This window comes from Suricata suricatta, chromosome 9, assembly GCF_006229205.1.
Source record: "Suricata suricatta isolate VVHF042 chromosome 9, meerkat_22Aug2017_6uvM2_HiC, whole genome shotgun sequence".
Taxonomy (NCBI): Eukaryota; Metazoa; Chordata; class Mammalia; order Carnivora; family Herpestidae; genus Suricata; species Suricata suricatta.
In genome coordinates this window covers 12,171,195-12,194,892 of record NC_043708.1, presented here as the reverse complement: position 1 = coordinate 12,194,892, position 23,698 = coordinate 12,171,195, and the positions used below count along the sequence as shown (strand labels likewise).

The 23,698-nt window shown below is 44.2% G+C and overlaps 1 protein-coding gene across 1 annotated transcript in view; it reads right to left on the bottom strand.

Moving 5' to 3' along the window:
• Nucleotides 1-226: 226 nt before the first annotated feature.
• The window catches only part of RPS6KA5 (ribosomal protein S6 kinase A5), a 175,390-nt gene continuing 151,918 nt past the window's right edge, over nucleotides 227-23,698 (bottom strand). The window contains 7 exon segments of the mRNA XM_029950685.1: nucleotides 227-2,081; nucleotides 3,769-3,932; nucleotides 5,762-5,921; nucleotides 15,091-15,282; nucleotides 18,740-18,910; nucleotides 22,445-22,538; nucleotides 23,223-23,417. Of these exon segments, the coding sequence (XP_029806545.1) occupies nucleotides 1,842-2,081; nucleotides 3,769-3,932; nucleotides 5,762-5,921; nucleotides 15,091-15,282; nucleotides 18,740-18,910; nucleotides 22,445-22,538; nucleotides 23,223-23,417 (1,216 nt within the window). The 3' untranslated portion in view covers nucleotides 227-1,841.

The window sequence follows — 23,698 nt, the reverse complement described above, 5'->3', positions numbered from 1 at the left end:
TTTTTCTTGGTTATTATAACTCTGTGCCTGATGAAATCGCATTTTGTGAATTAGCTATACGGTGGTAACAATTCATGTAAGATTTCCCGTCATTACCAGGAATGACTGAAAGCTAACGGCATAAAACTTTCATCGACTCATGAGAATCACACAGCCATCTGGGCCTCTGGAAAGTATAAAAAGTCATTTCCAATAACCATTGTGGACAAAAATGTGAACAGAATAATACAGTATTTTGAAAATATTTTAATATTTGCCATTTTTTGCCTGTGCTATTAATATATACATTGATTTAGTAATAAATATACTACTGTTACATAGAGTGCAATATTTTTAGTATTCATAACTGTTTGAAATTAATGCTATTATCTCATGAAAGGAATAAATAATTATCATGCCCAAATTCCAAACCAATGCTCAAGAGATTATCATTAATAAAAATTATAAAAGAAACATGTTGGGCATTATCTTTTTAAGCACGATTCTTGTAAACACAGCCAAGATCACTTTTCTCAGTCCTGACGTCTCCCGTGATGGCTTTAAAAGAAAATACAGCACACAGATCCTATCACTTTTTTTTGCATAGGGAATGAATTCATTATATCTGAAAATGAAGCAATCCTTCCATGAGATGCCTTGGTCCCATAGTACTTGTTTTCTGTAGGAATTCAGAACTTTGGAGCAATAAAAGTGCTCTGCATAAGTTTATAAAATATGCTTTCTGGCTTTAAAATCTAACAGAAAAACTTCAAGACAAGTCATAGTCCTGATTCGAAAATAGTATGTACATAATATCCACCTCCACGAGGCCCTCCTCGCCGTAGCACAGCACAGTGTCCAGACGTGAAGCACAGTGTTTCAGAGAAGTTCCCTTTAGCTTTCCTTCGCCTCGGTGCCTACGTGGCTAACGATTAGGCCCATTCCGCTGGTTGCAGACAAGGCGGGGGGGGGGGTGCTTGGGAAAAATGTAAAGCGGATCGTGGAAAAACTGGCAAAAATGCAGTACGTATGCTTTCCACGGTGCACTTTATAAAATGGTTTGCTTTATTCATATTCTTTTATAAAGTGCAGTATTACTTAAAACAGAGACATGTACCTTAATATTCTGCAATAACCATTAAAACAGGTTGCCAGGAAAGAGCAGTGCAAAATGAAAAACACACATCGCTTAGCATGCGCGTCAGACGGGTCCCAAATACAGCATGGGACCTTATGTTCCTGTATCTTTTTTTTTTTTTTTTTTACTTTTTACAAAAAGATTAATAATTAAGGCTACCATCAGAGGTAACCATAAAATAAAGACAATAAGTTAAAATCCTCTCTCAAGAAATTAAGTGTATGCCCCACATAAAATTCACTATACGATCTTCCTTGAAAACCGCCAGCCCTCTCGCTCTGCGAATCACCGTTCAAAGGGTGCCCATCTCTAAGACTCACACTGTCCATAAGGCAAAGCAAAAGGCATCATCATCACAATAGGAGTGACTCCTGTGGGCGGACATCTGGGACACCCCAGACCCATTTTGTAAGCAGCTCAAACCTGACCTGTCCCCAGTGAGGTTTACAGACACCCCTGCTCTTTCCAGAACAGTCCCGTGGGCATTGCACCGGGTCACTGAACAGGAAAACGTGTGCTCGGTTCACAGTAACGTTCTCTGCGCAGTGCCTTTGGACACGGACAACCGACTGGGTTTTCCAGAACACAGTTCCCAAAGAGGCAGGTGCCACGAAGACCAGTGGGGCACATGTTGAAAAGTGCACAACGTCAGCTCAGGCACAGGCCGAGGGCACAAAGGGGCGGCGGGTCACCACGGGTCACCGTCCTGCCCTCCGCCTGCGCTTCAGTCCGAGAACTGGGAGAGGGTCTCCGGGTTGCTGCCGTCGGAGGGGTGGCCGGGCTGCAGGGTCTTCGTCGGGGTGGCCTTCCCCTGGGACTGGGAGGAGGAGGAGTGGGAGCTCTCGCTGGAGCTGCTGCGCGTCTCGGTGCTGGTGCTGGTCTTCTTCATCTTCCTTCTCTTGGCCAGAGGCGCCTTGTCGACATTCTGAAGGCAAAACCCCTCTCGCTTGTATTTGTTAAAGGCCTAGGGGAGAAAGAGAGGGAGCCTCTGTGAAGGCCAAGGGACTGATGCAAGTCCTTGGCAGGTGGGACTTCTAGAAGAAGACAACTTTTGGTCGGCAACCACGGCTCCAAGTTGTTTGGGGAACAGAGTCCTTAAAACCAGTCCTTGCAAACTTCCTGGCGGGGCACGGAAGCTCAGGGGAAGAGTCTCAAGGGCTCCGTGTGAATGAAACCAGCCAGGCTGCTCAAGAGTCCTGATGCTCCCCAACCTTTTGGCGAAGTTAGTGCTACCTCTCAATAAAAAAACAGTAGCCATTCCCCCCTGCCCCAACCCCCATTACTTTGACTAGTTCTGTGTCTGGGATTTCAGTCCGACCACAGGTATGCCTGCGTGGCTCAGTTGGTTAAGCACTGGCTTAGGTCGTGATCTCATGGCTTGTGGGTTCAAGCCTCGCATTGGGCTCTGTGCTGAAAGTGCGGAGACTGCTTGGGATTCTCTCCCCTCCCACATCTCTCTCTCTCTCAAAATAAATAAACTTTAACATAACATAACATAACATAACATAACATAACATAACATAAAATTTCTAACTATAAAATCCCAACACAGAGCAGATCTGATCCAGTACAGCCTCTGATCTCCACTTCCAAGTCGGGGTGATCTGGGATGGTGGACACTTGATCTCCACAGAGATGCTTAGCTCCACACGCCTCAGCCTGGTTGCTCCTCACAGCAGCCTGTCCCTACTTTTCTTGGTCTCAAGCTTGGGTATCACTGGGGTTACTACTGATAGCTTTGCACCAAATATCACTGGGAAGATGGGGATCATCTGCTTACAAACTCTTCTGGTGACTCTCTTCACATCTCAACGGTATCCTAGTTCATTACTTTTTATCCATTTCTGCAGCTGAAGAAGAAACGCTATCCTTTTTCCTCTCTCAAGATAATCCCTTCGGAGGCAATTTTACTTCTCTGGAACTCACCTATTCCTTATGCAATTATCTTAAAGTATTAGCATCTGCTTGGCACAAATGTGCACACTCTCACTGCACGTCCCCACAGCCTCGAGGCTATGTTATGTGTAAATGGTTGCTAACTGAACAGACTTTCATGTGTGCTTTAGCTCCTAATGTTTATTTACAGCTTTTAAAGAAAATGATTTAGGGGCGCCTGGGTGGCTCAGTCGGTTAAGCCTCCAACTTCGGCTCAGGTCATGGTCTCACGTTCGTGGGTTCGAGCCCCGCGTTGGGCTCTGTGCTGACAACTAGCTCAGAGCCTGGAGCCTGTCCTCTGATTCTGTGTCTCCCTCTCTCTCTCTCTCTGTCCCTCCCTGCTCATGCTCTGTCTCTCTCTGTCTCAAAAATAAATAAAACATTAAAAAAAAATTAAAAAAATAAAATGATTTACTTATTTGAGAGAGAAAAGTTCCAAAATGCCTATTATTTTCATTATCTCCTGAAAATGTTCGACGATTCAAATGTCACGTCACCCAGACTCCTTCTAAGTGTCCTACGAGAACTTGTGAGTCAGCAGTGACTCTGGTCCCCCGCATACTGTCTGTTAATCCATGTGTTTATACCATGAAGGGATTAATAAAACATGCCTAGAATGAAAAGAACACTTCATTTTAAATGTTCCCCTCAGAGTGAGTCTCCGGGATCCTGATTCCTTTTGAACCCGCCCTCCGTGTGCGGAGCCCGGGCCTTACGTGGAAGGTGGCTTTCACACAGGTTTGCACAGCAGCCCCCGAAGATCCTAGAATGTCTGGAGTCATCAGAGGATTGGAGGACAGCTGACTGCCGTCCTGAAGCCACTCATTGTATCTCAGGCCTGACATCTTAAGCCTTTTATTTGGATCGACTGTGAGAAGTCCTATGGGAATAATTAAGATGTTTATTTTTATGAATGTTGTTTCAGACATAAGTCTCAACTCGGCTCACATGACACAACGGTTCCTGTAAGGCTGCGGCCTCCCACTAAGGTGATTACATTTTCATATACATTTAAATCCCCTAGAAAATACTGGATGCTAATGATCAGGCCGACCAGAGCCTGTGTCTGCTGTAGCTTAACTGGCTTCTTGATCAGGAGAAAATTGGCTCTGACGGGCGCATGGGAAGCTCTAAATCAACGAAGAGCACCTAGATGTACTTCATTTATGGACAAACATCTTTTTCTTTTTTTCTTTAATGTTTATTTACTCATTTTGAGAGAGAGAGAGAGAGAGAGAGAGAGAGAGAGAGAGAGAGAGAGAGGGAGAGAGAGAGAGAGAGAGAGAGAGAGAGAGAGAGAACGTGTACACCTGTGCGCTCACCGGGGGAGAGGGGCAGACAGAGAAGAAGAGAGAGAATCTCTCTGTGCTGATAGCACAGAGCCTGCTTGGGGCTCCATTGCACAAACTGTGAGATCACGACCTGAGCCCAAGTCAAGAGTCGGATGCTTAACTGGCCACGCCACCCGGGCGCCCCATGAGTACAAACATCTTGTACGGGTCAGTAAATGCGGGACGGCAGTAGAGATATGGAGATGGAGACCCAAAGAGGAGCTAAATAGACAAAACCCAACTAGCACAGCATCAGGGGACAAGCGCAATAGTAAAATCCCCCCCACAGTGTGTTAGCGACCCAGGAAAAGGGCTCTGGCCAGAGTGTGGGCACCCTGGAAGGCTTCCAGAAGATGAGTCCTGGGAGATGGGTATACGGGAGCCTGATGAAGAGGGGTGCCCCAGGAATTACAAAGCACTGGCATAAAGTCATGTAAGAATCTGAGAGCTGGCACATTTGAAGAAGGTCAAAGGCAGAGTAAGGGTAACACGAGGCACAGGCAGTCAGGGACAGGTCATGAAGGGCTTTGAATTTCAAATGTCCCCATACAGGAGTCTGACCTGAAGCTAACAGGAATGGAAGAGAGGCATGGGCACATCTGGACATGAGGAAGGTCGATCTGCTGATGGGTAACAGACAGGTGAAGTCTGAGGAAGTGAGACAGGCTAAAAGGATGCTGTGGGATCTCGGGAGAGGACGGGGGGCAAGAACTGAGGGCGGCCGTGTGAACAGGGAGGAGGAGGTGGAGAGGGGGGACCCCGAGCCTACAGCACTGGATGGCTGCGGAAGGTAAGGAAGGTGCGGGACACACAGTGACGCCTGGGTTTCTGTCTTGGTGATCTGGCTGCTTTGGCTGTGTAAAAAGGGGATGGGAAGAGGCATAATCTGGGGGAAAGGATAGTAAAATAGTGTCAGTTCATTTTGGAGGTGTTAAGACTGAGACACTGTGGACCCTGTGTATGTGGGTAAGACTAAGGGACAGAGTGCCGGTGAGAAAAATAAATACGGCGGCGCGCCTGGCTGGCTCAGTCAGTTAACTGCCTGTCTTTGGCTCAGGTCATAATCTTGTGGTTTGTGGGCTCGAGCCCCGCATCAGGTTCTGTGCTGACAGCTCAGAGCCTGGAGCTGCTTCTGATTCTGTGTCTCCTTCTCTCTCTGCCCCTCCCCTGCTCATGCTCTGTCTCTCTCTCTCAAAAATAAACATTTAAATAGAAAAATTTAAAAAAAGAAAAAAAGGTTCAGAAGAGTAACCTGGAAACCTTTTAGAACACACATAAGGTCCACAAGTAATTAATAAATAAATACATGCACAAGGAGTATGATTGCACTTTAATCACTACACGTCATACAAAATGTAAAATTTCATCGGATTCCTACCTTGGATCAAATCTTTTGCTTCTTGGGATACATTCTTCCAGGCCTCTCCTTCAAAGGAGAAATCTCCCTTTTTAATTTTCTTCATGATTTCCACTGCACTGGTACAGGTCAAACTTTGGTCATGAGATTGGAATGGAACTTGCCCTGACAACATTGTATACTATCAAGAAAAAAAGGGAACAAAACAGAATGTCTGCCAAGGTCATTGTCAAAGCCCCTCCAGTAATCTCATTGCTAACTTCATCAGCATAATTTACCAAATACTATCACTAGCATTACTGGGTTTTAAAAGATTATGTAGACTTCTACCCCTGAAGCAACGAACACATTTCAAAGCCTGGTAAATAAAGTGAGACGGCTTATTATGATATCAAAATTTAAGGAGCAAGAAAAACAAAACAAGGATAATCCGGCTGCTTCTGAAAAGATAGTATTCATGTTAACAGAAAATTGAGAAGCAGTAAAATGCCTCAATAACTATTTTCTAATGCAGTTGTTTTTAGTTTATGCATTTATTTTGAGAGAGACAGAGACGAAGAGAGAATGAGCAGGGAAGGGGCAGAGAGAGAGAGAATCCCAAGCAGGCTCCATGTTCAGTGCTGAGCCCAACACAGGGTTCGATCTTGTGACTATGAGATCATGACTTCAGCTGAATCAAGAGTTGGGAGCCTTAAACCACTGAGCCACCCGGGTGCCCCAATAGCTATTTTTTTCTATTCACTTCCACACATCCTTTCTCTAGGACATTACAGTTAGGGACTTTACACATTTTTAATTCAGGCCTTCCTATTTTGGTTGTAATCACCATTTTCATTTTATTGTCTCATTGTTGGGCTAAATACAATGAGTTCTCTACAACCACCTGTTTTCGCTGCAGCCATGTGTTTGAAAATTTATGTTTAAGGTTTCTGCCCTTTAAAAAGCCAAGAGGAAAACTGAAAAGCTAAGTAAGGCTGGTCTTTGCAGCACAGACTGGATTTCAACTTTAAACTTCTCGGAGGGTTTTCTCTCTGCTCATGGAAAGACTTAGGGCCTGTGGAGGTGGAAAGTGAGCCAATGCGGTGGGGAGCTGGTGGGCATTAACGAACCCACAGTGTCTGAGTGCAGACCACAGAGAAGCACCCCCCAGTGAGGAGAGGGTGCCGGTTTTAGCAAGAGCCAGCTCACCATGGCACTTACTGAGGAAGGGACACAAAAAGGAGAGTCTCTGCTTCACCCCCAGCCTTAAGTAGGAGGTGTGGACCTGTGGAGAAGTTTCCAGAAGGACTACGCCATGTTTTTCTTCTGGCCATGTGGCTGACTGGCTGGCTCACCCTCAGTATGGCAAGATGGTGAAGCAGCTCTCAGAAAAGAAGGAAGTTCCCAGACAGGATAATACAAATAACATTCAAAGGGGAAACCAGGAGATATAATCAGGTGGGTAGTCCGCAGACCCCGATGTCGGAAGGATGGAGGACAGAGGAACGAGACGCAGACAGACAGAAGGAACCTGACATCTCTGAGGTGACCAGAGACCATGAGGCTCCGGGCAAATTCGGACTTTCTGAAAAAGAAAATTGTGCCTGACAGAATAAAATCTCTACTTGTGAGGAGGGAGCGTTTGAAAACAGAAGATGCTGAGGAGCAGAAACCTTGGTTAATGATCTGTAGCAGCCTGACGCGGAAGATCTTTGATCTAAGGAAGGAAATGCTAGGACACCTGAAGATCACTGCCAGGACAAGCTAAGAACACCAGAAACCTCCCTAAATCTTCCCTCCTTCATCCTGCATGCACACACACTAACATTCACACAGCCGACATCCTTTCCCGAAGCTTCCTCTTCAGGCTCCTGCACTGGCTTCGACACTCCTCAGGCCCCTTTGGCGCTCCCGCCTCGCCTTCCCGCCCAGGCTCGGCCTCTGTGGCACCATATTCCTGCCCTCCATCCCAACCCGACGGTTCCTCCTCTTCCTGGACTGTGCCCAGCCACTTGGTCTCCTCAGAAGGCCATTTTCTCTCCTGAGCTGGCAGAGGCCCACCACCCTGCGGGGTAACTTCCCAGGATGTGTAACGGGGGCCCCCACCACCTGCCATTGTTACTCCAGAGACAAGATGGATACCCAGGAGGAAGGGAAAATGAGCTGCAGTGTCAGACGGACCTGGTTTCCAACAACGGCTTTTTTACTTACTAGCTTCTGTTTTCTAGGTTTTTAGTTTACTAGCTTGGGTAAGTGAATTGACCTCTCTTAGACCATTTCTTCATCTGTAAACAAATGTAACAGGATCACGCAACCCACTGCACTTGGTAACGCAGCAGCCTGCTCAGTAATATACCCAGCTTCTCTCCGTTCTTCCTTCTTCCTCTTTCTCCGGTTGGAAGGCAGCAGGGACCCCATTTTCCCGATGGAAAGTGGGGAATCAGAACAGTGAGTCAGGCAACTTTAAAGCCCTTTCCCAAAGGTTTGCTTTCTAGATCACTGGGGGCTCCGACTCTCTCAGCCTGGGTTCCCCGCAGAGCAGAGTCTAATGCAAATTTCTGAGGAGGAAAAATTGAGAACAGGGAGCAGTGCACACACCAAGGGAACCGAAGGCCTGGGTAAGATGGACCAGCAGGATCAGCTGCCGTGCTGAATGTGGTACAAGTCAATATGGTGCTGGCATTGATAAGCACCTACTGATCTGGTCAATAGATTCTTCTTGAACTCTGTCAATAGGAAGGATCAAAGCAATAAGTCTTTACATACCAAAGATAGCATTCAGTGTCGTGCCCAAGAGCTGTGCGAACTCCCCTGCTCTGTTATAACATAGTCTGTTAGGACCTTGATCATCTTGACATTCTCTAGAATCCCATGCTGGCTCTCTACACTGATGTCTTCATTAAATGAGACCTGGTGAGCAGGAGCCAGCAGGTATCCTAAATGCCTTTTAAGCACAAGAATGTCAGAGGGAGGGAGATGAACTGTATAAACATTCAGGGGACTGTCACATTGGTAAAGACTTTAGAGCTCCAATAGTTAGGGGCATAGAGACATCCCCCCTGAAAGACAAATTGCTGTACCTTGTCGCACTGAAAGAGGCACAGGACTTAGTGGGCTTCCTTGGATTTTGGTGACAGCATACATTGCACTTGAGAATCTTGCTCCAATCTGTTTATCAAGTGACTTGGAAAGCCACCAGTTCCAAGCAGGGCCCTGAGTCAAGAGGGCCCTGCGGCAGGTCCCAGCTGTCACAGCCGTCCGGCTACCTAGGCCATAGGATTTGGTTGACTCGATTGTGCTAGAGGTATCTGTGAAAGGTAAGAATGCTGGGTGGAGTCTCTGGTAGCTGCAACAGAAGAGTTGCAGAGCAGACCCGAAGGATTCTGTGTGGGGTCATGCCTTCCGTGGCAGAGAACTACTCTGAAAAACAGCTCGTGGATGAGACCAGTTCTAGTAGACTAGGAATGCCTATAGAAGGGATACCAAAAGCAGCGCCTCATATATGATGATCAGCAGTGATTCATAGTCACAGCAGTGATCCAAGGCACTCTGGACACAGCACACTTAGAACCAATCCTAGGAAGTCCAGAAGGCACGTGTAAGTTACATTCACAGGTGCACGTCACTCACTGCACCAACACTTCTTCCTCAACTCAAGCCAATGGCCTCCTTGAGGATGGGTTCTCCATGACTTCCTTCCTCTATGGAAGAAGAAAGGAAATGGAGACTGCTTGATAGATGGCCTGTTAGAGCATGAGAACCTCGGGGAAGGCTTGCTCAGGACAATACCCTGTGGGGTTGGGGTTCTGCCCTTGAGGATTGTGTTGTACCACTGGCTGATCCATTGGTGCTGGGTCCCCCATGTTTAGGCATCCTGTAGGTGCAGGGCCCACTTATTAAATTCATGTTTCTGTCCCTGCAAACTTAGAGTTTGTGTAGTTTGAGGTCTTGGTTCACCAACTCAAATGATCAGGTTGCACTTGATACAAAGAGATGGCAACCTAGGTGTGCACCCTCCTTCTTTCTCAGCTTCTCTCCTCCTCCCTGGGATTATGCTCCTTAGGAACAGGATGAAGCAAACTGTAGCTTCAGTTTCTGCTTTCTGGGGAACCCAGACTAGAATACCTTTCTGCTGTGGATGAATGTCTGATTTGTTTCCACTTTGGGACATTTTTGAAACATACTGCTATGTATTTTCATTATACATCTTTTGGATCATAAAAATGCAATTGCTGTAGGGATTATTCCTGAGAGTGAGCTGCTGGGCCATTCGGTCTGTGTGCATTCAGCAGATACTGCCAAATAGTTTTCCAAAATATGTTCCACTTCTTAATCCTACCCTACTTCCTAACAGATAGGAATGCAGCTGAATATAAGAAAGTAACCTTTGTAAATACAGTTTTCTTGCTTTCCAACGTGTAATAATGCAATAGGCTATTGTGTAGGAAATTAATTCTCCACCTTTATAAGTGTTTAAAGGAGATTGGTGATCAGGGAACTTGTAGATAAGATCCCTGGCTATGGAAGAGGTAGAAACAAACAAACTTTAGGCTCCTCTTAACTTCAAGATCTTATAATTGCAGTTGATTATCCAGGAATAGACGTGTTAAAAATAATTTTGTGCCTGCAAATTGTTTGTGAATGGTGTGGCAAACAAGTATTTATATACATAAAAATATATATTTATATGTGTGTCCATATATATGTATTATATATGTTTATGTATGCATGTATGTCCATATGTACACACATATATGGAGAATGCGCACACAAGAGGGAATTAAAAAGAAAGAAAAAAGAGAATGTGGCAAAATGTTAGATGTTCACAGTATTATTCTTGCAGATTTCTTTCTTTTTTTTTTCACAGATTCTTTTCTAGGTCTGAAGTGCCCAAATTAAAATTTTAAGAAAAGAGTGAAAAAAAAATAAAGTCTCCTAAATAAAACACTTGGAAGAATTACGTCTTAATTGGGTACCACCCCACAGGCATGTTATATGTATCTGGGGGTTAGCATATGATCCTATCCTATGTAAATACTTTGTGTTTTGGACTAAATGTTTGTATGCCTGCAGAATTAATATGTTGAAGACCCAACCCCCAACGTGTCTGTATTTAGAGACAGGGCCTTTGTGGAGGTAATGAAAGTAAATGAGGTCATAAGGGCAGGGTCCTGACCCAAAGATTAGTGTCGTTGTAAAAAGAAACACTAGAGAGCTTGCGCCTGCTGTCCCTCCAAGCGCATGCGCACACGCCATGGAGAGGCCATGGGAGGGTACGGGAAGCAGGTGGCTGTTTACTGCTGAAGGGGCGAATCCTCACCAGAGAGCAGCACCGCTTACATCTTGGTACTGGACTTCCCAGCAGCCGGTCAGTGAAAAAACATATTGCTGTTATTTAAGCCCCTCATCCGTGGTCTTTCGTTACGGCAGTACCAAGCTAAGACACTGTGTAAGCTCTATTTTAATTAAAGTCCTGTGTGTTTCTTTAAAAAAATTTTTTTTAATATTTATTTTTGAGAGAGAGAGAAAGAGAGAGACAGTGTATGAGCAGGGGAGGGGCAGAGAGAGAGGGAGACACAGAATCCGAAGCAGGCTCCAGGCTCCCAGCTGTCAGCACAGAGCCCACCGCGGGGCTCGAACCCTCAAACCTCAAGATCGTGACCTGAGCGGAAGTCGGACGCTTAAATGACTGAGCCACCCGGGCGCCCCAAAGTCCTGTACGTTTCTGACAGGGCTGCATATCTATGAGGTACACTGGGGGTTGTAATCAAGCCATATGACACGACATGATGCAGCTTCCTGGAGTCTTTGCTTTACTCAATGGGGGTAACAGGAATTATTTCTTATTATAATAGCCACATTCATGTTTATTAGATACAACATACAAAAAGGCCTTAGATTTCCTTTTTTTTTTTTTTTAAGATTTTATTTTGGGGCGCCTGGGTGGCTCAGTCGGTTAAGTGTCCAGGTTCGGCTCAGGTCATGATCTCGCGGCTCATGGGTTCAAGTCCCACATAGGGCTCTGTGATGACAGCTAGCTCAGAGCCTGGAGCCTGCTTCAGATTCTGTGTCTCCCTCTCCCTATGACCCTCCCCTGCTCATGTTCTCTCAAAAATAAATAAAAAACATTTTTAAAAAAAGATTTTATTTTGTTATTTTTTCAAAGATTTTATTTTTAGGTAATCTCTATACCCAGGATGGGGCTCAAACCCACAACTTCCAGAGTCACATGCTCTTCTGACTGAGCCAGCCAGGCGCCCCAAGGGCCATAGATTTTTAAGGCAAATCGGGAGACTCCAGATAACCTTTGTGCGTGCTATGGAGTAACTGAGGCTTTGTACCTAGATCCTCTGAAGATATGCATTTGTTCATGCAGAAAAGTTCACAGAGCACTCCGGTTCTTTTGACAGTTCAATGTGTGCGCTAGCGGTGTGCTAAATCTGTATCTCCCTGTCCGTCTCTAAAAGGCAAAAATCTTTTACAAACCACAATAATACCATTATCACCTCTAAAAAAAAATTAGCGGTAATTTATATGTTCAGTCTCCAGTCAATATCTAGATTTTTCCAACTGTGTTACAGACATTGTATATATCTATTATAATTAGGTCTGGATGACTCAGAGTTTGAACCTAATAAACAGAACTGAAATTAGAATTCGCTTGAATCAGAATTGAAGTTAGTATAAATATTGTTTCCTAAGTGTCTTCTAATCTGTAGGTTCTCAGGCTCTTTTCTTTCTTCTAGGAGAAAATGGGTTATCTGTCCCGTAGAACTGTCCGTAGTCTGGATATTGTGACTGTCCTCCTGTGGTATCGTGTAAGGTCTTCTCTGTTCCCTGCTCTTCTTAGAAACGTGACAAGTAGATCTAGAGAGAAGCATGGCTTCCGTCCGTGCAGTTACACACAGCTATTTCCATAGATGTGGCATTCGGAAGCTCTGAACCCTTGTCCGCATGCATCTCTACGACTTTTTTGCAAAATCTTAAAAAACATTAGGATTATAACTGACCTATATTTAAAGGAAAGGCTCTTTCACAAGGGGTACTTTTATATTATTACTAAAACTGGAACACTCCCTTTTATTGAGACTAGTTTTCTCAGAGAATCTTAGTGGAATGTAATCAGCTTAAGCCTTTAAACAAAACTCTCAAATCTACAGTAGTTCGTTGTTTATTTTTATTAAAAAAATCTTATTCATAAATATTTTCATTTGAAAATTATAAATGATGACTTAAAATTGCTGAAATAAAAACCATGTAAAGCTTAAAAATGAAGGTGCCATCCTGCAGGGACGAATGGTTAGCTGCAATGGGAGAATTGACACCAAAATAAATCCCAGATGGAGTGCAGATTTAAGTGTAAAAATAAAATATAATTCTGGAGGAAATTTTAGGAGGATATTTTTATAATCTTGGGTTGGGTTAGGGGTGGCGTGACAATCTGACATCAAAACCACATGTCATAGGGGTGCCTGGGTGGCTCAGTCAGTTAAGCGTCTGACTTCAGCTCAGGTCATGATCTCACGGTTCATGGGTTCGAGCCCTGCGTTGGGCTCTGTGCTGACAGCTCAGAGCCTGGAGCCTGCTTCAGATTCTGTGTCTCCCTCTCTCTCTGCCCCTCCCCTGCTTGTGCTCTCTCTCTCTCTGTCTCTCTCAAAAATAAACATTAAAAAAAAAAACACATCATAAAGGAAAAGACTGACATCTGACTACATAGAAATAAAAAAAAAATTCTCCATTTAAACCCTGAAACACAAATGAAAATCCCATGATACTATATACAAAGTTTTCAAGCAAATGACAAAATCAGAAAAAAGAAATCTCCACTATGGCAGACAAAGGATTAAAATCCTTCACAGAGCTTTAAAATAAGAAAAATTTCCCCACAGAAAAATGGGCAAAGCTCATAAACCACAATTCACAAAAAAGAAATACATACAAGAGTCCAAATACATGAAAGGATGCTCAAAACTGAATATTCATCCAAGAATTGTATGCAAATTGTAACAGTAGAAAATAATTTCAGATTGAAATTGATAGCATCCGATGTATTCACATACAGTTGATGAGAACATGATCTGGTAAACCTTCTAGAAGGAATTCAAGGGATAGATGTCAAAATAAAGATGTGCATGCCCTTCTCGGAGGCCTCTATTCTAGGGAAATAATGAGACAAATAGAGGCACGTCTATTAAAAAATATTCATCTGTGTAGTTCGTAATTAGTGAAAAACTGGAAAATGCTAACTGCTCATTAGTAAAGAAAAGGGTAAATGAAGTTTGGAGGCTCAAACGACATGTATAATATAAGGTCCTTTGCTAAAAAACCCAAACAGTCGTGCGTGTACAGAGAAGCGGAAAGCGGGGGCCCCACAACCCGGTGGCGGCGGCAGCGGGTTACTCGAGGGGGAGCCTGCGCACATCATCTCCACACAGTGAGTCATGAGTGAGTGCGCTCGTTCCTCAACTCCTTCTGCACTGTCTGAAAATTTCTCCCTAAGATTACGCATTCCAAGTTACATGCAGAAGAAGTAAAGCTATTTTGAGAAGACACATGCCAAGATTTTTCTAGCTTAATGTTCTGCTTCTGATCACAGCAGCCCAGGACATTTTGTGAAAAGCATGCTTACCACGATTACTATTACTCTAAGTTACTATACATATTTCCCACTTTGTCTATTAATTTGTTAACTTATCCTGAATCATCTTCTTTCATTACATTTTTAGTCTGAAAATCTCACAGAATATATATTTAAGCTTACTTATTTATTTTGAGGGAAGGCATGCACATGTGCACATGAGAGAGCAGGGGAAGGGCAGGGAGAGAGCGAGAGCGAGAGCGAGAGCGAGAGCGAGAGCGAGAGAGAGAGAGAGAGAACCCTAAGCAGGCTCTCTGCCACCAGGGCAGGGCCAGATGTGGGGCTCGAAGTCACAAACCATGAGATGACCTGAGCCAAAACTAGCAGTACGATGCTTAACCAACTGAGCCACCCAGGTGCCTGTCACAGAATATATTTCTTGAAGTTTTTCTATTAATAAGTCACTTTGCTTTTCTCACATTATATCTGATATGCATATCTTTTGGAAATATACTATTGCATCTCTAAAAAAAACCCCACTATATAAGTTCTTATGCATACAAACCACAGTACCTTAACTATTTCAAAATAGACTGAAATAAAAACTCCTACATTGTCTCTGATGCAAATTTTAAAAAAGGGAAATAGCCTTTGGTCAGACCTTTAATTGGTTGTACAGAAAAGAAAATTTGCTAATTTTCCCCACAACTTCAAGAAAAACAGGAGCGAGCGAGCGAGCTAAAGGCCATCCAGGGACTGACTAGGTTTAACGGCGCCAGTGAAACGAACTCACCAAAATGACGCCCAGGCTCCAGAGGTCACAGGACTCGTCATAGCCATTGTGGTTCAAGAGCTCCGGGGCCGCGTAGTGCAGCGTGAAGCAGGGTGTCTTGAGGGGCTGGTTGTCAGGGGGCTTTAAGCGCGCAAACCCAAAGTCGATTACTTTAATTTCCAAGTTGTCGTTCTCATCAGTGAACAATAGATTCTATAAGATACAAACACATCAGTTAGTCGCTCGTGACAGTGTCCTGGGACTTGGTGACGCCATTTATGTAACACTGTCTACCTCTATGCTAATCCCGGATTCAGACACGGAGAGGGGAGGGCCCGGGAGCTGGATGCCAGCGTCCTGTTGTTCTCCGTCTTATGCCTGTTTTAGTTCAATTTTACAAAGTCTTGTGAAATATCTTCCGACTGCACCACGCCTCTGCCCATGTCAGAGCCGTTGTCTACATTGTTCTGACGGCGCTCGGCCTCTGCCCCCTCCGCCAGCCTCACCAGCGCCTTGGCTTGTGTGCACCTACAGCTTGCTTAGAGATACCCCCTAACGTGCCACCAAATTGAAGTTAGGAATTTTTCTCTTTTCCCCTAGCATATTTGCTTTTCCTTCCTGGCACTTATCATCTTGGCGTTGTGAATCCAACCACCTCTTCCTCATGCGTCCATGATTCCCTGAGAGCAGGGACTGTGGGTTCACCTTGTTTAGGACTCTATTCCCCAAATCTGGTGCACTCAGACAGTAGGTGCTTTGGTAAATATCTGTCCACTGAATAAAGTCATAAATAAAATAGCTGTTTCCAGCATAGCTTATTCAAGAAGACACGGTAGGCTGGCTTCCAACTGGTTGGCTCAGTTGGAAGAGTGTGCGACCCTGACCTTGGGGTCATGAGTCCAAGCCCCATAGAGCATGCAGAGGTTACTTAAATAGATTTTTAAAAAGCTTTAAGAAATAAAAAGAAAATCAAAGAAGACATGGTAAAGATATTTCAGAATATTTTCTCCCAAACAGCTAATACTTAAACATTTTTTTGGATGCTTACGGACATTATTCCTCAATTATCCAGACAACATTGCTCTCTTGAATCCCTCCTGTGCCAAGCCTTCTTAGTCCCTAAGGTTTTGCTGCGCTGCTTTTGCGTTTTTCACATGTTTAATAAATGCTGGCTGTGCTGAGGCACGATCATCACTTTATTAGTCTATCAAGCCAGCAGCCACAGGAAGTCAATCTGATACTGTCTTCAGACATACTGACGAAACCTGTGATGACTTTGTGTTCATTAAATTATTCCTCAGATCTGGAACATCATTTGCTTTGTTAACATTATTCCAGCTAAAATCAGAGACATCGCAGAAGGCTCCATTCACACAAAGAAGAAAACATCGACATCTTCCACTCAAAAGTTAAAAATGGATAAAAGGGGAGGGGAGGAGAGGGAAGCAAAGCAAAACGATTAAAAAGTTTTCTTCAATTTTCTATCCTACTATGCTTGATCCTGAATGTGTGATGGAATTAAAATGTGTATCAAATTAAATGCAAGGCTTCAACACCACTGGGGCCCCAGCTGGGGTTCTCGCGCTGGCGCCCAGAAGTCGGTCAGCGAGTGACTCGCGAGTTCGAGAGCCTGCGACGCCTTTGGAAATGGCTTCAGTTTATTCTCTGCGGAGACGGGCCAGGGCTTCCCTGCCTGCAGTTCTTGAAATGAAGGAGAGGTGGCGCTCTCCGCTCTGGCTCTCCTGGTGGGGCTGCGTGCGCGTGGGAGGAGCGGCGGGAAGCAGTCGCCTTCCAGCCTCCCCTCAAGCCCCACCCGAAACCAATCTGATGTCACTCGTCCTCACCTCTCAAGAGGATGGGGACCAGTTTGAAAAGTACAGAGCAGCCCGCTGAGAACGTCAGCCAGCTTCTAAGTTTATCTGCTTCTCACCTAGAATTTAGGATTTTGCCCAGGCCAAAAGCACATGCCACATTAATATTGACCAAAAGATGTATAATCAAGCCTTAAAATGTGACACCACTGGGAAAGGGATTACACTTCTGGCCTGGGAATAATACACTCTGCCATTTACAAGTCAAAGTGAAAGTTATTTTGTTATGAAGATACTAGTACGAAGGCACATTTTCATTTCTCCAGAATCTATGTTGATTTAGGACCATAATTGTAGTAGAATGTCCTAACTAATCATCAGACAAGTCTTCATTTCAAATGGCTATTGGGAAAAAAAAAGGTTGGGAACAAGAAGAATGAAGCTACAGAAGTATCTTTGTACCGGTAAGACGGGAAGGCGCATTTAAATTCTGTTGGAAAGGGCAGTTGCATCATTTGAGCCTCATGGGATGACAGATGGCTGGTTATCAAAGAATAAAACATGTGAAAATGAATTCTATACAGTCATGGAACAGATCTCTTCAATTAAAAAAATTACATGCTTGTTCCTTGTCTATCAAGAAAACATTTAAGTGGTGTGCTTTCACATTTAAAAATAGATTGCTAATCTCCAATGTACAGAGCACCATATTGCCGGTGGGCGGTCTGTAGGAGAGCGAGAACTCGGATGAAGGAAGGAGGGGGAGCTGCCAACAGTTGCAAGTCCATAAAACACAATTCACTTTTGATTAATTACTAGTAATATGAATAATGGTAATAGGAAGTCCATAGACAGACGTTCATGTGCTTTAGAATCAGTCAATTATATTTGGATGCACAGAATTCCGTTTTTAAAATATCCTCTTCCTACCGATGGTCCAAGATACTTAAAAAGGCAAAAAACGGTGCTCTTGGAGGCATATTCTCTTGCGTTCTGACACAAAAACATAGACTCCAAATAAATTATTATTTTAAAAGTATTTGAAAATGCTTTATCATCACATAGTAATTACAAATGAAGTTCTATTTTAAAGAGGAAATGTGTATAATTTTGCATCGGGCGAAGGATGAGTCACTGTTTTTATAAATCACTGGGTTTTGTTTTTCAATTTTTATTATTATGTTCATGATTTCCTAAAAGGGGGGAATTTTTGTATTTTTGATACTGAAAAGGGACATTGTAAAGTTAGAACCTTCTTTATTAACCTTTCGAAAGAAGAAGTATATAAAAAGCTGCACTTCTGCATTGCTACACAATTCTATAAATATAGTACATGAGCAAACACACACATATAAGAACGATACAGTTAATTAAATCGAGATAATTCTTTATGTTTAAATATTTAGAAGAATTATATACATGATTCTTTATATACTGATTCATGAGCTAATCAATTTGATTACAAAAATGAAAAACAAGCTTTCAAAATACACGATTAAGAAAATAAACCTCTAAAATTTTACACATATACAAGGGATATTATTTTCTGCCACAAAAATTTCCATAGCTATTTTTAGCCCACAACTGTTGCATAAAGTATTTCTTCCATAAAAGGCTCTCACACTTACAAATATAACCTCAAGATGATCTGCTGGCAAAAAAAAAAAAAAAAAAAAAAAAGAAAAAGAAAAAAAATTTTATTTTAGACTAAAATAGAAAAGAAAAAAAATCCAAGAAACAGGATATCTGTAAGTATCTATTTAGCAGGAAGCCCTAAAAAACAAAACAAGAAAAGCCCACACGTACTCGGGGGCTAGGCTGAGTGAGCGTGTCACGAGAGAGAGCTTGTCACTTTATACCTCGGGTTTCAGGTCTCTGTGCACCACGCCGACATCGTGCATGTGGCTCACGGCTGAAACGAGTTTCCGCATGATGTAGCTCGCTTCGGTCTCACTGAAGTGCTGCTTCTTCTTAATGCGTTCAAACAGCTCTCCCCCACTCAGAAGCTCCAGCACCAGAAACGTGTGAAGCTAGATCAGAAAGAAGATTAATGTGGCGGGCGCTCAGGAAGGGAGTGGTTTTAGGTATCGAACATTCCTTGGCTATTAACTATCGGCAATACATTTAGAGAATCCCTTGGTAAAATAATCAACAGCGATCCTTAATATTTTAGTGGAAAGAACTGAAGGATAATGGGGCTTTTTTAGAATCCTATTTTGGTAATGGAAAATTTCAAGTACTGCAGTGAAATCTTTATATATCGTTTCCTTGGTGAATTCTTTCATTTGAATTCCATTCCAGCCCTTTTGATCAAGTTTCGATATCTATCTTTCTTTTTAAAGGGTGACCTCGTGCTGATAATAATGTGAAATTGTCGGCCTTAAGTAATATAGGAGATTGATGAGAGAGCATGGGCAACTGCCCGTGGGAGGCCTGACACACCCAATGAATGACAAATTTATCTTTTACAAAAGGTGTTGTTTCATGATGCCACTCTGAACCTCCTCTTAGAGCTCAACAGGTTAATTTCAGGGTTCCTTGTTAATACCCATAACTCACTGCTTTTTTTTAAATAATCGCTTTGCATATCAATGGCATTATCTTAATGAGTTTAAAAAGTTATTCATTTACTATGCTTTGCAAACATGTCCGTACAGAAAATAGCACAGGAGCAATGGAAAAGGAAAGTATCAGCTCTGAACTGAACACAGACATGCCATTTAAAGAAAGACAGCCAGTCACCAGATTCAGGTGCTAAGCCTTACAGAACCAACATCACTCAACAAATATGTTTCCTTTTGAATTAGCAAAATCCCCTCTGAAAGGAAAAGCTTCATAATTATCCTGTACAAACTGGGCGACTTTTAAAAGGTGAACCTTTTTAATAAGAGAATGGCTTCCAGGTTTTCAGAGATCAAGCTAATTTGAGTTTCTACATATGACAAACAAGGTCAAAGTTGAAGGTCTGTTACAAGCATATACCAGTGACTAAAATACAAACAAACAACCAAAAACCAATGGAGGGCACTACCTGTAAGTTTAAAAGATAGGTTTTAGGGGCGCCTGGATGGCTCAGTTGGTTAAGTGTCTGAATCTTGATTTCAGCTCAGGTCACGATCTCATGGTACATGGGTTTGAGCCCCACATCAGGCTCCACATTGATGGGGTGGAGCCTGCTTGGGATTCTGTCTCCCTCTTTCCCTGCCCCTTCCCTGCTATCTGTCTGTCTGTCTCCCTCTCTCTCTCTCTCTCAAAATAAATGAATAAACATTAAAAAAAACTTTTTTTAAGATAGGTTTTAGAATCAACCCTGGTTCTGAATGCCACTTCTGCTACTTACTTATGACCTTGGGGATGCTACTTAACCTCTATAACTTTAGGAACCTTACCAAGAAAGGTAGATACCAGTGAGAAAACGTATATGAGACAGTTGAATAATGGCCCTCCAGAGATGTCCGTGTTCTAATCCCCAGAACCTGTGGATCTTACCTGATATGGTAAAGGGACTTTGTGGATGTGATTAAAGATCCTGAGATGGGAAGACTATCTAAATTATCCATCGGAGCCAACAGTATGGGATGGGACTATGGAAACGCGAGATTGGAGAGATATACAGAGGGGTCACAAGCCAAGGAATGTGGACAGACTTCAGAGGCTAAACAAGGCAAGCAAATGGATTGTCTCTTGGAGCTTCCAGAAGGGACCTGCCCTGCCAACACCCAGATGCGGCACCAGTGAGACTGCTTTTGAACTTCGGATGTCCAGACTGTGAGATTACACATTGGTGGCGTGTAGGTTTGTGGTAAGTTGGTACAGCAGCTATGGGAAACGAATACAAATCATCACACACGAAATGGACCACGTGCGGCACAGGCAGAGGCTGAAGACCCTCCCTGATCAGTTTCACCAGTTCATTGAAGAGAAGACTTGTGTGTACGTGGGGATGATCTTGGCAACTGTGTCAGCAACGTGGGAAAAAATCAGCCCAGACATCAACAGCTGGACAGCAGACTGGTGATGTATTTGCACGAGTATTTACAGGACCACATCCCGAGACAACTTACACTCCACAACTCTTTAATATAAAAATAGCAAATGATAAATTTAACCTGTGGCATAAGAAAAACGGGAAGGATACAGTTCCTGAGATCTGACACCCACCTAGACACAAGAGCTGGGCCGGGGCTGCAAGCCCCAGAGCGGGGTGTTGAAGGTCAGCCACCAATCCCTCGACTGATTATGTGACTCATCGTCAGGAGGAGACTGTCCAGGCTCCCTTTAAGCACCTCCAGTGGATGGGGACTCACTACCTCCACTGCAGCCGGGTAGCCCCGTGAGGTGGACGCAGCGGGAGCACGGAGAGCAGCTCCTCCACGTCCTCCCCTCAAAGACCTGCCTTTTCTGACCACGAGAGCCAAAGGCAAGCAGATGACAGTGTTAGTTTTGGGTGCTCGCTCCCCTGCTGTGTGAGCCGGGCCATGCGGCTGCCTCCCCTAAGGCAACAGAGCATTTAAAAGCTTGTTCTGCAGTTGGACTGCTTGGGTTCAGAGCCCAGCCTTACCACTTACAGCCTGGGAGATCCTGTTACTTAACTTCTATGAGCTTCAGTGTTCCAACCTCGTGGAGTTACCGTATTTATATAAGGCCTGAAGCATGCACGCGGAGTCTGGTACGGTGCCTGGACCATGGGAGGTACGCAGGACTACAGGGCGGCCGTCACTGTGGTTAAGCTGTACCATTCCGGCGCTCTGGGCCCCAGCCTCCCCAGGACATGCTGTTACGGCAGCACAGTGGAGGCGGCCGAGGCTTTCCCGACTGGATGCTCCTGGTCCTGCTGTGGGACCACGGACAGAGCTCATGACCCTGAGTCTGCTTCTTCTTTGGTAACGTTAGGGGCAGCCGCCTCCAGGACTGGTTTGGGCTTTTGTGCTTAGCATGTTGTCTCAAGTAGGACTGTGTCATCCCACCCACTCTCGGGGGGAAAGGTGTCTATAATGGAGCAAGTGCTGTCCCGCAGGGTGGCAGTGGGGGCGCGGAGGGGACTCGGACTTGACAGGACAGCCTTCCTCCCACATCCAGAGGTACATGCAGGTGCGAAGCAGGACCTGGCCTGTGGTCTGAGTGGAATGTGCCATCTGGAGTGAGGGGAAAGGGGGTACCCATGCCCTTTTGCTCCGTCTTTGTCCTGGCGCTTGCGTTAACTGGGCTTAAGACTCTCTAAATCCTATTCTAGAAGTGGAAAGAAAGGTGAAGGCTGACCGTTAACTAACTTCTGAGAAGGCCAGGGATTAAGGTGTGGTGGCGGCAGCAGAGCCAGTGGGAGGCCAGCACCTGTGACCTGCCCGGCCCTCTGCCCTCTGTCCTGGTCACATATGCCCATGACTGAGAAGAGCAGGAGGGAAAGTGTGCACCGGTTTTGAGCGTGTGCGAGAAGTTTCTCTGCCTTTCTGGAGGCCGGGTCGTGTCCCGTACCTCTGACTCTGACCCTGGCGGTGCCAACTTAATAGGTAAGAAGCAGAATCCTCTGTGTGAGTCAGTATGGACAGGAAAATCGTGTGAAGTACCTGGTCATGGAACACTTCGTGCAGTTTCACGATATTGGGGTGTCCTTCACAGAGTTTCAGAGCGGTTATTTCTTTCTGAGTATTGGCTTCCATCCTACAAGGATGAAAGTGGTTAGCCTCCACGTACACACCTTCTTCGCCAAGTTTTCCTGCCGTTATCCCAATGCTCATTCTGTGATTATTTACTGCATATTCAGAATGTAAGTGTTCAGGTATCACAATGGGGCCTCCGTGACAGTAATGAGTCATACGACCCACCAGAACAAGTCATGCGTCATTCCTGAGAAAATGATTACTTCTGAGTCAGAAGAGAGCCCATCATGAAGAATGGGTGCCTACTTGCCTGACATTTTGGTAGTAAGAATACATAATCATGGAGGTAATAATGAGTTCCCAAAACAACTAGCTCGCTCCCGAAAACTGCCAGCAAATTGCTAAGTAATTTCAGAGAAAAACAAGTATCTCAAATACGCGACTATTAGGAGCGGCAGCAGCTGCCGAAATGAATGGGCAAGTCTGATTATCGCTGCCACGGAAAATGTTCTCACGGTAGACTGCCACGCCATGATTTATGTCTCAAATGGATTACTTTACCAGCAAACATCTATTAGAGTCAGAAGGATAATGGGTCAGCTGATGAGCTGAATGACCATACCCAGGGGTAAAAAGCTTTACAAGAAATCATTGATTTCAAAATAAAAACCCTAATTTACAGAATTCATTGACCGGGATGAATCCGTACAAAACAATGCCAAAGGATGCGAGAAATGGTCCCTACCTTTTGCTGATTATTTTGACGGCGAACGCTTGGTTACTTTTTTTGTGTACGCACTTTCGACATATTGAGAAACTTCCCTCCCCCAGCGGCTTGTCCTTCAGGTCTAGGTCATAGTGCTGATAGAATGGGGAGTCCTGATAAGAGACCAACATCATTCACCGTAAGAGAATACTAGGAACCGGGGCGCCTGGGTGGCTCCGTCGGTTGGGCATCTGACTCTCAGTATTGGCTCTGATCATGGTTTCACAGTTTGGGGATTCGAGCCCTGCATCGGGGTCTGTGTTGACAATGTGGAGGCTGCTTGGGATTCTCTCTCTCTCCCCCTCTCTCTCTGCCCCTCCCCTGACTGTGCATGCATGCTCTCTCTCAAAATAAATAGATTTAAAAAGAAAATACTAGGAACACAGTGGGATAAATAACATAAAGGAACATTATTATTTTTTAAAATATTTATTTATTTTTGAGAGAGAGAGAGA